At 37.7% G+C, this 16946-nt stretch overlaps 1 protein-coding gene across 1 annotated transcript; it reads right to left on the minus strand.

Annotated features, from left to right (window-relative positions):
• Window positions 1-804: 804 nt before the first annotated feature.
• Window positions 805-16946, minus strand: RSL24D1 (ribosomal L24 domain containing 1). The gene is made up of 6 exons (XM_024767824.1): window positions 16809-16946; window positions 9095-9208; window positions 7212-7284; window positions 4442-4505; window positions 2608-2693; window positions 805-1673 (listed from the first exon to the last, which is right to left on the minus strand). Exons 1-6 carry the CDS (start codon window positions 16887-16889, stop codon window positions 1600-1602), a joined length of 492 nt encoding a protein of 163 aa, XP_024623592.1. The 5' UTR covers window positions 16890-16946; the 3' UTR covers window positions 805-1599.

Consider the following 16946-nt stretch of genomic DNA (forward strand, 5'->3'; position numbering starts at 1 on the left):
TAGCCTAAAACCATTGAACCTCACCACTCTCAGGCAAACTTTAAAGGGACAACTCATCCTCAGTGGTCCAACCAAGCTTAAAAAGCTGTGGGTGGATAAAATCATGGCATTTGCACCCAAATACTTATCTGGCGTCTCACAATAATATGAAATCCTGACAGCTAAGAGAACTGCCTGAATGTTAAACCTGAGACACAGTGTCACCTCTTTGTTTCAGCTCAATTTCCCCAATTAATGATCTCAAAGCAATAGCTAAACTGCTCCCTAACTAGCACAGTAGGAAATTTGTTTCTTAAAACTCAGTAAAACTTACTAAGAAACTAAGTTTTACTTAATTTTAAACAAGTTTATATTAAAACAAACATGAATGTAGAATGCAATGAAAACTTCAAGTAATTTTACAAATGTCTTTACATACATATTTCCCCTAAATGTTGCATCAATAATGCTGTTTACAAATGAGCTTTATTTTATCAATAAGAACAAAGCTGGATTCAGGTCTTCTAACATGTGGTCCAGTGATCGGTCCACTTTTTTACTATCTAATACTAAAATAAAAATTTAGCCATAACTATATAATTATATAACCTTAAAACTTGGAATTTATTCTAAATTTTGTCCTAAAAAAAAAAAACCTGAGTTACCTAATACTCTAAACATACTTACTCATAAGTAATGTAAAAATAAGAAAACATGAAGTACAAAGTATACATTTCTCTCTAAATGTATCTCCTACTTCTTAGTATGTGTGAGCAAACGTCATACCTTTTGTTTAGTACTTTTAAATAATAAATATGTAGGCACTTACTTCAGAAACAATTTTATGTGCAAATAATCTATAATGTGTTACCCATACGTCCAATTTTCCACAAACAATTAAGGAGTTTTTAAAAAGAAAACCACACAAAACATTTTAATAGGTACTGGACGCCTAGAAAAATCTTATTCTACTAGGAATCTGAACTTAGAAGTGAGTATTCTCCAAAGTAGAAATTATATAGTGCCATTTCAGGAACAGACTATTCAACTCACCCCCAACATCCACAAATCCCTATCAATCACAATAGTTAAAACCAGATCAAAACGGTCCAACATAATTAGGCTTCAATATATTAGACCATTATGTTCTTCTAAGAAGCTAATAAACCAAAACCAAAATCAAAAGAAATTACTAGAGGCTAATTATCATACAGATTGTTAGTTCCTTGCTGTATCCCTTCTAGAAAAGGAATATTTTACTGCAATGAAAGTTTTATTTTATATATAACTCGTCATGAATTTGTCATTAATTGTTACATAAATGCTGCCTAGTGCCATTAACCAAATGGCATGACCATTTTATGTCCACAATTCACTTCTGTATTTACAAACAATTTTCATGACTTATAAAAGTGTATCTCTCAGTGAAGGCTTAACGTTGAGATGCAATCAAGCATCCACATCTGCTGTTCTGTAGAGACCAATGTAGGAAGGAAGTACTTTAATCCCCTTTCATATGAGTGACCTTATATGAAAAAAACCCCAATAATTTAGAAGTTCTATGTCGCCAAAGGAGATTTCCAGATGCACTTATAGAAATGGTTACAGACAGTAAGAGTTCTAAGAAACATCTTCCATGTCCACATCCTGTTGTAATTTCTGCACCATTCTGTCTTCCAGCTGCTTTTCTTTGCCTTAAAAAAAAGAAAGAAATTAAACTCTTGACAAAGAGCTGGGATGTGAACCCTGGCCACCTTGAACCAGGGTCTCTGCTCTTAACACTGTACTACCTACCTCAAAGAGGGTTACCTAAAAACTTAGGTAACAATGGTTCATTCCTATTGTTCTTTGGGTGTCTGTCAGTCCATATCATCTATATGTGAAACAATGCTCCAGGATTTTGTCTTTTTTTTTTAAATTTGGTACAAAAACAACCTAGCTAGGACTTTTGCATAAATCTACCCAATATGTGGCTATACGATTTGACTTTACTAAGGTTTAGGCATAGCTATATCTCACCAAAATTTCTCTCCTTTTAACAGATTGTACTTGGCACCAGCTGAGTAAAGAGTGGTTTCCTAGCATCTCACAGAAGAAATGATGCACACAAGCAACTGCTCAAGTGAGTGCCTAACTGTAAGTTACGTGAGCACAAGGAGGGTTTTTAATACAGAACTGTAGTTCTCAGACTCACCTGGAGAGCTAGTAAAGAACAGAGGTCCAAACTCAAGGGGCTTAGACCTCTATGTTTACATACTAAGTCCCCCAAGTAACTCCCACACCAAATGAAGTCTGAGAGCTACTATAAAACATTATCCTTTAATCAAAACAGGTATGAGGCAAAATCATCTATTAAATTATTACTCAAATCGTTTTGATTAACTTGGATTTTGTGGAAGCTAGGATTTTACGAAGGGAGAAAAGAAACACCCTATGCAATAAATTGACTGGAACTGGGAAACACGCTGACTAAATTATTTTTATGAACAGTCATATCATAAATGAGGGAGAACACGAAAAGATTCAACCTTAAAAAGTTGGTTGGTACCCAATTACATGGACCACAACAATCCAGATTTTTCATTTCTCTACTTAAGGCAGAGAACTCCTGCACAATGCAGTACTTACCTGCAAGAGGGGCCCGGATAAGATGGATGTTTTGCTTCACTTCTTTAATGTCCTGAACTTTCTGTAGTTCTTTATTTTTCTTCAACCTAGGATAAAGGCCAAAATTTCAGTTACTAAAATCTCTTTAAAAGAAAGACATTAATTCCTAATTTGTAAAAATTGTATTAAGTTAGCCACACAAATGAGCAATGGGAACACAATTCATTTCTTGTTCCTAATTAGCTTAAACATGATTCCTGCACTCCCAATTTGTTCATTCACTGTATTCTTAGCACCTAGTCAGGAATAAAACAGGGGTTGAAAAGATATTTGCTCAGTGAATGAAGGGAGGGATGTGATTGAAACAAAGAATTAACAAGTCTCAGAGATTACACAGAGTAAGAATCTCTAATTATTAAAGTGTCTGTGTTCTCTATTTGAGGAGAAAGATTTGTAGTCTCTGTGTTACCTAATTTTTTAAATCATTCAGTAATTACAAGAGCACAAAACACAAGACATTCAACAAGAAAAGCTAACAGACTAGTTCTCAAGCATTTGGGTCCTATTTTGTAATGCTTTAAAAAATAAAAAAAAAAATTTTTTTTTTAAGCCAGAAAGCTGTTGACGCATGCTTTTCTATGACTAGATCAAAAGCGATGCCCCTTCTAAAGAAATGGCCAATTCCAAGCTGGGGCAGGGAAAATCTTATTAGCCATAAAGCAAAAAGCAAGAAAGGACTCAAAGAATGGTGAGGTACTGTCAAAATGACACACAGCCTGCCTGAAGGAATTCTCACTGGCCAACTTGGGGCACTTAGAACATCAAAATAATGACAAAGGATTATAACTCATGGAATACAATGAATTAATGAATACACACAGATATGTGAATAAATGAATAAAAGAATAAATTTTGGAACTGGGGAAAAAGGAAAATGCTGTTTCTTAGATAAGAAGGTCAACTAATAAACGGAGAAGAAATGATGAAATCAGAAAAACCACCATTTGGCAACAATCACAGTAATCACAGATTCAGGCAGAACGCTAATGGATGCGAAAACCAGTAGGTATCAGTTTGAGGAGTAACAGGCTCTTTGCCGAGTCTCAATGTGTCTCCCTCAAGAGATGTACTGATTAAAAAGGGGGGAAAAACAGTAACTTTCCAGTGGAGAAAACTGGCAGACACTACTTTAACCAAGCAATGAAAGTTAACATCACCAGTAAGGGACAACAGGTGCCTCTGCTGGGGTGCTTAAGGGGGACACACTTCTATGATGTTCTGGCCAAAGGGACCTGAATCTAATCACGAAGAAAACATCAAACAAAAACCGGGGAACATTCTATGAAATGACTGACCTGTACTCTTCAAACAGGCCAATGTCATCTAAGACAAAGGTGAGAAACTGTTTGGATTAAAGGAGCTTGAGGAGATATGACCACTAAATGTAATGTATGATCCAGGATTTTCTGCTATGAAGGACATTATTGGAACAACAGGTAAATCTAGTAAGGTCTGTAGTATTTTAGCAGTGTTAATTTTCTGATTTAACTATACTGTGGTTATTAAGAGCATGTTCTTATGCTGTACACCTGAAACTAATGTTGTGTGTCAATTATATCTCAATTTTAAAATCCCAGAGAAAAAGAACATACTATTTTTAGGATATATATATAGATGAGAGAGAGAGAGAAGCATACTTAGGAGGAAAAGGTATCATGTCTTCAACTTACTGCGCACAGAGTTAAAGTAAATTTGGCAAAATGCTAACAGAATATACAAGACTTCTTTATACTATCTTGCCAGTTTTTGAAAGTTTGAAGTTACATGAAAATAAAGGTATTTTAAATATTCATACCTGTTCATTATAAATGTAGCCTGGCGTTTCTGTTTGATCTCTTCAACTCTCTTCATTGCATCAACTACAAAAAAAATTCATATATGTTAAAATTCATAAATGTTAACAAATTTATGTACATTCATTCAAGCAGGATGATTATAACCAACAGGAGCTTTAACAATCACTACTTTACTGTGGCTAAGAAGTGGATTAAACTCAACAAAAAACTCACCTCAAAAACAATTCCTACTAAAATAGCTGACAAAGGTATGCACCCTTGGCTGATATCACTGTTGACTCTTTCCCACGTATCATTTCTCTTTTATTTTGCAAAAGCCTTTACTACTAAATTTTTCTTGTACTTGAAACCAGTCCAACGCTTTTCAAATTTATTCTACAGAGAACTTGGATTAATGGCAGTTAATCCCATTCTTAGCTTGTCATCTCCATAAATAGACTCTACCTTGTCATAAAAGCCACTTTTTCTTCAAGTGCCTAGGATATGATCTGCACATGATGAATACTGGTAGAATGAACCAGTCAATCTGCCACGTTCTTAACCACTAAAATCCAACTGTTTCAGAAAATGTGTAGAGGAGCCTTGGCTATAAGGGAGTTGAGTCCAACTACTCTAGAATCTATATCAGCACTGTCCAATGTAAGATAAATCACATAGGTAATTTAGAATTTTCTAGTAGCCACTTTTTTAAAAAAAAGTAAAAAGGAACAGTTTGAAATTAAATTTAAGATAGATTTTGTTTAACCCAACATAGCCAAAATACTGTCATTTCAACATGTAATTAATATAAAAAATTATTACTGAGGTCTCTTATGCTTGTTTTCATACTAAGTATTCAAAATCCAGCATGTATTTTATATTTACAGAACATCTCAATTCAGGCTAGTCACATTTTAATTGCTCAGTAGCCCCTGGGGCTAGTGGCTACCACACTAAATAGCACAATTCCCAATCCAGATTCTTAAAGTGTACTCTGTGGATCTGAGTGGGGCAAATGAATGAGACTCTGTGATAATACCTAAACCAATTACTGTCTAACAGAAACAATAAAATACTCAGTAAAATGCACTGAGAGATCAGGGACTGTGTATGCCCTGTTCATCTTTGTATGCTAGAGTCAGTGGTTATTGGTAAAGGAGACAACATCTTAGAGAACACACAGTATTTCTCAGGAACAACATAAACAGCATGATACCAGCACAGAGGATCTTAGTAACTGAAGATCCACAGATGACTAAAATATGTACCTTAGTTTCCATATCAAGCTGAATACCCGTCAAGTAAAAGTAGTTATAGGTAAAAATGGTCTGGAGCTGCTATCTTCAAGTAGTAACAAAAAAGAAAACAAAGGCCAAAGTGAAATAAAACTCAATGGGGTCCAGAAACGCATTAGGGTCTTCCAATAATGTCCCTGCCAAGAGTACCTTTAGGAATCAATTTAATAATCCTATGAAAATCAGCTATGTATGGTGTAGATGTTAACCAGACTTACCTTGGTGATCATTTCACAATATACACAAATATCAAATCATTGTGCTGTGTACCTGAAACTAATATGTCAATTATAATCTCAATTTTAAAAATCCTATTAATCTCTTCAGAAATCCTTGCATTTGAATCAGTGTTATTTCCTTACTAAATAAACCCAATAAAACCAACTGCTAATCAGAAATTAACTCCTCCTCTAATTACAGAACAGAAGGGAAAGACCTTATTTTTTAAAAAGATAAAAAAACCAAACAAGCACACCAAGGGGCAGAATACTTAGGCAATTCCCCATTGGGACTCTGATTTTTCCACACAGTTCAGGAAGATAAACAAGGCTTTCGAGGGTGTCAAATGCTACTACAAAGGCCCATAACTTTCCAACTCTTCCTCTGAAGTCTTGTGACTAACTGGTGAAAAGGTGTTGAAAAGTATGCCCTGCCAATAATCCATTAGAGACCAATAAAGTTGGTAGAATTCTAAGTCTTAGAGACTTCTAGTTAACAAACTACATCACCTCCACACCCAAGACTAGAAATGGCTGAAGGCCGCATAAGCAGGCATGGGGGAAGGAGAAAAGGCAGGGCCAAGGGCCTCAAACAAACACACATAGAGACATAGTGGAATCTACAAGCTAGCTTAAGGAACTACGTTTTACTACATTAAAGCCTCTGCTTACTTAAATAAGTAAACAAAACAGATAGGTAGGTAGGTAGATAAGAATTAAACATTACTGCTTTTAGTTTCAGGAGCCTATAGCTTCATTTTTACCCAAGTCAAGCACTTAGAAGTTCTCTTAGAAAATTTGTAATTATCACCTTACATGCTGTACTTTTTAACTTTACAGAATCACTAAGTTTTATTAGGTATACAGAAAACAATACTTATATCCCTAAACCAAATTATCTAAACTTGTAAAGTGTGTTAGGTTTTTTGTATATTTTAACTATGCCACACTCACCCCCCAAAAGTATTCTACATCTCTATTTTTTTCCCCAGATATTTGAATGTTTTTATATTTCTGTGTAGGCACTTCAAGTAATATCAAATTTAATAATTATGTCATTTTTATAATGGATACATCAGCCAATTCTGAAAAGGATTTGGGATAGCTTATTAAAAAAACCCACAAATACAACAGAGCTATTAAAATAAGGATAAAAGTATAAAAGCTAACTGATGAAAAGAAGAAATTTAATATTTAAACAACCAACTGATATTAAAGTTACGGTAATATCCCAAACCAGTGTCTCCTGAAAATCCCCGGTAGTCCTTGTGACTTACTGGTTTTATTCCACAGCTCTCGCTGGTATCTGACAGGTTCATTTCTACGTTTTTCAAATTCAAATGAATTATCCTGTAAGAAGAAGAGAAATACGGTTTTAAGAGAGGTAGAAAGGAAGCATTTCTTAAAACTTTTTCTCCTTTTCACAAAAGTTCTAAGTGTTTCAAGCTATGGGCACATATTAAGATTTCCCCCCGGGGTGATCCCAGAGGATACAAGTTTTCAAAAAAGTTCTAAGTGTTTCAAGCTATGGGCACATATTAAGATTTCCCCCCGGGGTGATCCCAGAGGATACAAGTTTTCAACCTTTTTCCCCTTTAAATACCACGATGTACAAGACAGCCCTATTGAAAACGTCTGTCTATGTATGAGTGATTCTCAAAGGGAGGGGAGGGGAGAGGATCACCACCATCCCTCATAGGGGCCTATAACAATCATGGGGATTATAAACGAACTAAAAAAGCTTCCCTAATTTCCTATTCCCCTAATTTCCTATTCCTAGATGAGACTCACAGCCAGAAAACTTTCTTTCTTTTAGTTCGAACCATATGAAATTTCCTTTTCCCATAGATCAAAAAGTCGAACACTGAGGACCGCATATGGTTCAACAAAAATACCTAGCATGTTTATATATTTCAAGACCTATAAACCTTTGTTACAGCACAGAGTTGAAACCACATCTTCAAATAACGTGGTACTACTCTGCATGATGTAAGCTTCAGCCTGAAATTCTTTAGTCCCCTCCAAATGTAGTTGATATTTTGACAATTAACAATCCTGTTTATCTCAAAACATGCAAAATAATTTTGGAAAAACTACAGATATTTCTTAGTTTTCAAATCTATCAGACTCTGGCATATGGAACAGCATTAACTCTGCACTTGGCTATTTCATTTATATACACATGCCTCTGTTCAGATCACAGTAACCTCAGCCATGATAAGGTAAGTGGTCACCAGCAAATGACTATGACCCGGCATCCTATCTTCACTCATACAGTTGCCACCTGTATTTGAGACGCAACATATCTATTCGTCCACAGTGAAAATTACTTTTGTGACAATTATGATTTGGCCTTATGTGTTGTCAAAAAATATTCTTTATGTTCACTGAAGAACCTCAGGTCTCGAGAAAGACAGCAAAGGGCTTCATAGCAACTACTTAGATACTGTCTTTAAGGAGTGGCGAGGTGGGAAAGAGTCATGGGTTTGGGGGAAGAGGAAGTCCGGCGGAAGGGGACAGTTGAAAGCTCTCCCTCCCTCAAAGGTAGCCTGTGCAGCAGCTTCCCCTCCTCCCTTTTTAAGGATCGAGTGCAGGTCAGCTTCACCAGGTCCTTACACCAACTCAATTAACAGCAATATGATGGTGGGGGCTTGCCCCATGGAACTCCCTCACCCCTGATTCCTCACTATTCCTCCTTACACTGCCATTATGAACTAAGCTCTCTGCTCTCAGACACAGAGTCCTGCTAAAGAAATCAAGAAACTGATAAATGAGTCTACTACAAACCTCATCTGAACCCTCACTGCTAGTCAAAAACCCTTTAATCTCTTAACCTCCTTTCAAAACCCTTAAGTAGCAATTTCCAACTTCAATCCATTTAAATAATTCTCCCCTTGTTGCAAGAGCTAAAAATACTTTTTCAAGAATAAGAAAAATCACTTTTACAAACTAGATTAGGAATTTTTTTCCTTTTCAGAATTCTACAGATTTATGGTTCTGAGGATCATGTGAGAATGAGATTACCAAACCCAAATGCAAATAAGTCACTCATTAACCATTCTATAGGAAGCCTTGTTAGAGTTAATGAAATCACATCTCCCACCCAAAAGTTAAAATTTTGAAAACTGTAAAAACTATACTGATAGCTAACCGTACTCACCACTGTGAGCTCTTTACCAGCTGCTTTCCGGAATGCTTTGGTCCACCTGACCTTGCGAGGATTGCGCTTCTTTTTAAAGTTTTTATGACACTTGGATTTACAGAATCTGAACACCTACAAGAAAAGTGTTAAAATAGTGAAAAGTCAATATTAAAAAATTTTATACCACAGGATGTTATCCTACCAAACAAAATATACTATAAAGTCTGAGAAGTAACAATGGTTCTCACTCACAACTGCTTCTACTTACTCAAAACACCATTTAGAAATGTGCGAGACGTATCACATAAAATGGAAATTGAACTATTTTTTGACTAAAACAGCATCACAACTAAAGATTGGGGGCCCCAAAAATACGGTTAAAAACGACCATTGGGGCTTCCCCTGGTGGCGCAGTGGTTGAGAGTCCGCCTGCCGATGCAGGGGACACGGGTTCGTGCCCCGGTCTGGGAAGATCCCACATGCCGCGGAGCTGCTGGGCCCGTGAGCCATGGCCGCTGAGCCTGCGTGTCCGGAGCCTGTGCTCCGCAGCGGGAGAGGCCACAACAGTGAGAGGACCGCAAAACAAAAACAAACAAAAAATGAAAAGGCAACCTACTGAATGGGATAAAATATTTGCAAATCATATATCTGATAAAGGGTTAATATCCAAAATATGTAAAGAACTCATACTATTCAATAGCAAACAAACAATACAATTAAAAAATGGGCAGAAGACCTGAATAGACACTTTTCCTAAAAAAGACAGATGGCCAACAGGTACATAACAAGATGCTCAACATCACTAATCAGAGAAATGAAAATCAAAACCACAGTTAGAATGGCCATTTTCAAAAAGACAAGAGGTAACAAGTGTTGGAGAGGATGTGGAGAAAAGGGAACACTTGTAATTGTTGGTGGGACTGTAAAGTGCTGCAGTCACTATGGAAAACATTATGGAAATGCTTCAGAAAAAGAACAGGACTACTATATGATCCAGCTATTCCACTTCGGGGTATTTACCCAAAGAACACAAATACTAATTTGAAAAGATATATGCATGTCTATGTTCATTGCAGCATTACTTACAATAGCCAAGATATGGAAACAACCTAAGTGTGCATCTAGAAATAAATAGACAAAGAAAAATGTGTATATATACAATAAAATACTATTCACGCCACTGTAAATGACATATATATATAATGGAACATTATTCAACTATAAAAAAGAAGGAAATCTTGGGAATTCCCTGGTGGTCCAGTGGTTAGGACTGGGTGCTTCCAAGGCAGGGGGCCCGGGTTCGATCCCTGGTTGGGGAACTAAGATCCCACAAGCCACGTGGCACAGCCAAAGAAAAAAGGAAGGAAATCTTGCTGTTTACAACAACATGGATGGATCTTGAGGGCATTATGCTAGGTAAAATAAGCAGACAGAGGAAGACAAATACCGTATGTATGATATCACTTACATGTGGGATCTAAAAAGACAAAAACACAAAGCTCACAGATACAGAGAATAAATTGGTGGTTGTTAGAGACTGAGGGAAGGGGGAGAGGTGGGCAAAATGGGTGAAGGGAGTCAGAAGATACAAACTTCCAGTTATAAAAAAAATAAGTCATGGGGATGTAATATACAGCATGATGACTACAGTTAATAGACTGTATTGCATATTTGAAAGTTGCTAAGAGAGTAGATTTTAACAGTTCTCATCACAGTAAAATAAATTCTGTAACAAGGTAATGGTGACAAATGTTAACTAGACTTACTGTGGTGACCATTTCACAATGTATATAAATATCAAATCATTATGTTGTACACATGGAACTAAGTACGTCAATTATAACTTAATAAAAATAAGATGGTAAATTTTATGTTATGTAAATCTCACCTCAATAAAAACGAATTTAGAGTTTGTTGCCAGTGCCCTACAAGAAATGCTAAAGGGACTCCTTCAGGCCGAAATGAAAGGACAATGGGCAGTAACTTGAATCCACAAGAAGAAATAAAGAACACCAGTTTGAATCCACAAGAAGAAATAAAGAACACCAGTAAAGGTAACTAAATAGGTGAGTATAAAGGTCAGTATTAATGAATTTCTAGTTAGTAACTCTCTTTTTTCATAAGATTTAATTTAAAAGACAACTGTATAAAACAATAATTATAAATCTACATCACTGGAAATTAAGATTAATTGTAGTCACCAGAGTAACCATTAAGAAAGTTACTAAAACTAAAAATATACAAAGAAACAAGGGAATCGCAACAGTACACTACAGAAAAAGCAGTCATAAAGTAAGACAGTAATAAGAATTAGGGAACAAAAAAGACGTGACATAGAAAACAAGTATCAAAAATGGCAGAAGTCCTTCCTTACTGGTAATTACTTTAAACGTAAATAAATCAACTTCTCCAATGAAAAGGCAGAAATTGGCAGGATGAATTTTAAAAATGATCCATCCTGGGACTTCCCTGGTGGCGCAGTGGTTAAGAATCCGCCTGCCAATGCAGGGGACACAGGTTCCAGCTCTGGTCCGGGAAGATCCCACATGCCACGGAGCAACTAAGCCTGTGCACCACAATTACTGAGCCTGCGCTCTAGAGCCCACAACCCACAGCTACTGAAGCCCATGAGCCTAGAGTCCGTGCTCCGCAACAAGAAAAGCCACCGCAATGAGAAGCCCACGTACTGCAACAAAGAATAGCCCCTGCTCCCTGCAACCAGAGAAAGACCGCATGCACCAACAAAGACCCAACGCAGCCAAAAATAAAATATTTTTTTAAAAAAAGATCCATCTATATGCTGTCTACAGGACAGCATAACAGTAGTTATACTGTTTGTTTATATAGTATATTAGTAGTTATACTAATATCAGGCAAAATAAATCTTAAGAAAAATTGTTACAAAAGACAAAAAAGGACATCATAAAATGATAAAAGGGTCAATCCAACATGAAGATATAATTTAAAACATATATGCACCTGCATGTAAATCAATGAAGTTACAACACACCCTCACACCGTAATGCTGGAGAGGGTGTGGAGAAAGCAAACCTTCCTACACTGTTGGTGCGAAAGTACATTGGTGCAGCCACTATGGAGAACAGTATGGAGGTTCCTCAAAAAACTAAAAGCAGAGTGGCCATATGATCCAGCAATGCTACTCCTGGGCAAATATCCGAACAAAACTATAATTCAAAAACACAGATGCACTCCTATGTTCATAGCAGCACTGTTCACAATAGCCAAGACATGGAAACAACCTAAATGTCCACAGATAGATGAATGGATAAAGAAGATGTGAGAGACATTATATATGTATACACACACACATATATACACAATGGAATATAAGAATGAAATAATGCCATTTGCAGCTACATGGATGGACCTAGAGATAATCCTACTAAGTGAAGTACGTCAGAAAGAAAAGGACAAATACCATAGGATATCACTTATGTGTGGAATCTAAAATATGACACAAATGAACTTATCTATGAAACAGAAAAAGACTCACAGGCATAGAGAACAGACCTGTGGTTGCGAAGGGGGAGTGGGGGTGGGAGAGGGTTGGATTGAGAGTTTGGGACTAGCAGATGCAAACTATTACATACACTGAGTTGGCCACAAAGTTCATTCGGTTTTAAGTAAAAATAAAACACACATTTTTCATTTTCACCAAGAACTTTATTAAATGTATTCATTAACCAAACGAACTTTTTGGCCAACCCAACAGCATGAATAAACAACAAGGTCCTATTGCATAGCACAGGGAACTATATTCAATATCCTGTAATAAATCATAATGGAAAAGAATATAAAAAAAATGTAATATACATGTATAATATATAACTGAATCACTGTGCTGTACACCAGAAACTACCACAACATTGTAAATCAACAACACTTCAATAAAAACTTACAAACGATCTTGAATGAAGGGAACAGTTTTAAGGAAAGTCATTTATTTAAATCCCTTTGCAATTCAGAATTCTCAAAATTCACTTTCTAAATACCTCAATGGGGGGAAGGGGTTAAAAGTTTCAAACAACCATTCTGAAACTTCCTTTGGTTCTTTCCACCACTAAACAAAATAATTTCAAAAAAGCAACTAAAACTGACTATAGATTTGTTTTCTAAAGAATTTATTCAGAGATCTACTAGGAAGATTCTTCACTACTCTAATTCTTCACTTTCATCCCAAAAGATGTGATCCTTTAATAGTGTTTACAATTTAATGATCATTCAACATGCTCCTGAAATGGCTTATTGGGACTCATTTTATAAGTCTAAAATGTATCATTTTGTTACTTTGTCTTAGAACACATTGAAATTTGTGTGTATTACTAGAGGAAATCTGAAGAGAAAAAGTAATTGAGTTTGTAGATCTTGGCAAAGAAAATTAAGTTGAATTATCATACCTAGAAAATGTGACCCATTAAAAAAAAAGGTCAAAATAAGGTATCACCATTTCAAGCTAACATACACACTCACACACACACACACGCATATATCACAAACCAAAATACTTTTCATTTTATATACACTTTGTTCTATGGAGACCTTCAAATAGGTCACTAAACACACTAGGACATAGTTTTCTTAAAAATGGTCAATACCAGATCAATCTGATCTAAGCCCTGACCTCATGGAGAGCCCTCTCCTGGGAGACTTGAGTAAAAGCATGTCTACATTCTAGAATTAATTTCAAACCAACCAGAAAATAGGAGAATATGGTAGTCTTCTGGAATAACTCGCTGTAAAATCATTACTGGTAAAATTTCTTTGAGTATTTTCAGCCAAAGTACTATTACCTTTTTTAAGTAAAAGCCTTCAATGTTTAATACCTACTATATAACTCCTAAACAAATCCCCATTTCTGAGACATACCTAATGAGAGGCCTGAACTTGTCCCAGGTCTCCTCGGTTCCAAAGAGAGCCAATGGGAAGTTACAGGCAAGTCTACTTGAACTCCATACCTAAAAGACGTCACCTGAAAAGCACAATGAATTATCTGAAGAGACTGGAGTCATTGAGATGGGATGGGGATTCAATCCCCAAATAAGGAGCAGCTACTATGTGCTGGATGTTGTACTAGATACAAGAATAATTAAAACATGACGCCCTACGTTGAGAAGCTTAGTCTAGCAATGTGGTAAAATCTCATTTTGCAAACAAGAGAGATAAAGAACGGACTAGGATATAAACAACGGGATATAACTATACACAATAATCAAGTATAAAGTAATATGCACGTACACATTAAGGAAGTCATTAAATCTATGGTGGGGTAGGTGGTAAACGATTATGTGTGAGACAAAGCTTCATAGACTCAAATCTCCCTTTTACCCTAGTCCTCTGGCATCATCCTCAGTCTTCAACATGCACACAAATGATCCATCTGAGCCTCAAAGTTCTTCAGCACCTTCAAGTTCTTATGCCACATCTTCAAGTTCTTATGCCACTAATTCAACAAACATTTATTAAGCACACCTTAAGAGTACGTATATTTTTCCTGTGTGCAAACTATGAAAATACGGAGCAGTAATACACTAATTCTACTCTTAAGAAACTACCTGAGAAGCATAAGAGGGGAGGTTTCTATGAAAGATGGTCCCAAAAGCTAAGAGCATAAATGCAGAAAGACTAGTTAGGAGGCTACAAAAGCGACAAGTGCCTAATCTGGACCCAGGGCAGGTGGGCAGAAAGAAAGCTAAGACACCACTCTCCTTTGCAAAGGCAGAATGGATAGAACCTATAGCTAGATATAAACGGTGAAAGATTCAAAGATGACTCTCAGTTTCTAGCAGAACTGTCTAGGTGGATGACAGTATCAATTCAGAGCAAAAAGATTTGAGGTAATAAGGAACACTCTCAGTAGGCTCACTGTTAGGTACAAACAGGATTTCCCTGTCAAGCGGAAAATTCAGACCTGGAACTAAGGAGATAAAGATTTCGGAATCATCAACAAAGAAAAAAATGAGGTACCTGTTCTTCATTAGTGCTTCAGGGCCTCTACTTATTTCCCCAATCAACTCTGTTCTGGATACACTGGTCTTCCCTACAGCAAGCTAGCTCCCAGCTAATTCAACACTATCCTTGCTAGCAATATAGACTTCCTCATCAACTTGAACTTCCACTGTGTCTGCCAGATCAACATACAACTCTAGATAGCTCCCATCATCCTTTCTAATTCCCATACCCAGCTGACAAACACTGATGGACAAAAATCATAGTCATGATGACCAAATCATCCACAAAGCCATAATGCCCACTGTGAATTACACCCCAACCTGAATCATTTCATTCATTGCTATAAATTCTTTGTCATGTTCCTGAGAGCAGGAATTAAAAATCTTTTGGGCTTCCCTGGTGACGCAGTGGTTGAAAATCCGCCTGCCGATGCAGGGGACACGGGCTCGTGCCCCGGTCCGGGAAGATCCCACATGCCACGGAGCGGCTAGGCCCGTGAGCCATGGCCGCTAAGCCTGCGCGTCCGGAGCCTGTTCTCCGCAACGGGAAAGGCCACAACAGTGAGAGGCCTGCGTACCGCATAAAAAAAACAAACAAAAAAAAGTCTTTTACATGCTCTTTCAAGTTTCCAAACATCGCTTTGGTCCCACACTTTTGGCAAAACCCCTTACTCCTAATTTAGTGAGGTCAATATCTTTCATGTAGAATACAGACATAAGGTAATGAAACAGGAACTGTAGTTCTTTAGCATGTCAAAATCACCTCACTGAATATAGATTCCTAGCTCCTCTTCCTCTCTCCCCAGAGATTCCAATTCAATAGATCTGGTGGAAACCAGGAATCAGTATTTTCTACGAGTGTCCAGTGATTCCGAAGCAAATACAAGAGAGGTCTAATTCTGAGAAACAATGTGTTAAACAGAGGAATGAGATCCATTCCGGTATGAAAGGCAAATTCATGTATCACTCATGAAGTCTTTCACAAAGAGGCCTTATACAGACGGTCCCCAACTTATGATCTTTCGATTTCATGATGATGAAAAAGTTATACACATTCAGTGGAAACCGTACTTCATTATAGCCCTACCCCAAGCCTCTATTACCATCTACAATCCGTCACTTCCCTAAACAGAGAAGTAGCTGCTCCCCTCTGTGCCTTTGCTCAAACTGTTCGTTTTCCTTCCACCTAGATTGCCTTCTCCTCACGTTCTTAAGCAAAACGCAAGATCCAGGATAAACGTCACTTCCTTTCTGTGCCTTTCTACAGACGACCCTCTCCAAAACACCTCCAACAGCTTCATAATACATAACTCTACTATTAAGCCATATGCAACATTTCTATCAACCGCTACAGACTATGGCCGACCCCAAGTCTTATTCATCTGTACAGACGCGGACCTCAGCAATGCTGCTTAACCCGGCAGGCGTTCAACAAAGTTTACCGAACTGAAGAACGTGGCCCATGTACAAAAGTGGGCAAACAGACTCCCAGCTTCCCCGACGGCGCTGGCTGGAATCGCTCCTCAACCTCATCGCAGCCAGCCTCGCCCAACGGCGGCCTAGTGACCAGCTCCGGTCGCGACGCCGGCAGGAGAACCTTCCCCAAGAGGGAGGTCGAGGTCGGAGCCGCTAGCAAAACCAGCCCCACGAGCCGAAATCCTAGACCAAACCCCACGCAGGGGCAGAGGAACCCCGCGCCGAGCGGGCGCGGCTTCAGCCCGGCGGGAACGCAGCGGAGCGCGCGCTACTCCCGGCCGTCTCACCTTGCAATCGTTGCGAACGAACATCATGCCGTGGCCTGGGTAAATAGGACCCGAACAGAAATAACACTTCTCAATCCGCATGTTGAACGCTCGTGCGGACGCCCCGGCCAAACGCCGCGCTTAAGAGGAAGTGACGTA

This window comes from Neophocaena asiaeorientalis, unplaced genomic scaffold, assembly GCF_003031525.2.
Source record: "Neophocaena asiaeorientalis asiaeorientalis breed wild unplaced genomic scaffold, Neophocaena_asiaeorientalis_V1.1 scaffold71, whole genome shotgun sequence".
Lineage (NCBI taxonomy): Eukaryota > Metazoa > Chordata > Mammalia > Artiodactyla > Phocoenidae > Neophocaena > Neophocaena asiaeorientalis.

Bases quoted from the DNA above. Each gene is read 5' to 3' on its own strand.
- RSL24D1 (XM_024767824.1), bottom strand. From the start codon at position 16,889: ATGCGGATTGAGAAGTGTTATTTCTGTTCGGGTCCTATTTACCCAGGC. The intron at 9,209-16,808 runs GTGAGACGGCCG...CTTTTCTTGTAG, and splicing joins TCGTTCGCAACGATTGCAAG to GTGTTCAGATTCTGTAAATC. The intron at 7,285-9,094 runs GTGAGTACGGTT...TTCTTCTTACAG, and splicing joins CTGGTAAAGAGCTCACAGTG to GATAATTCATTTGAATTTGA.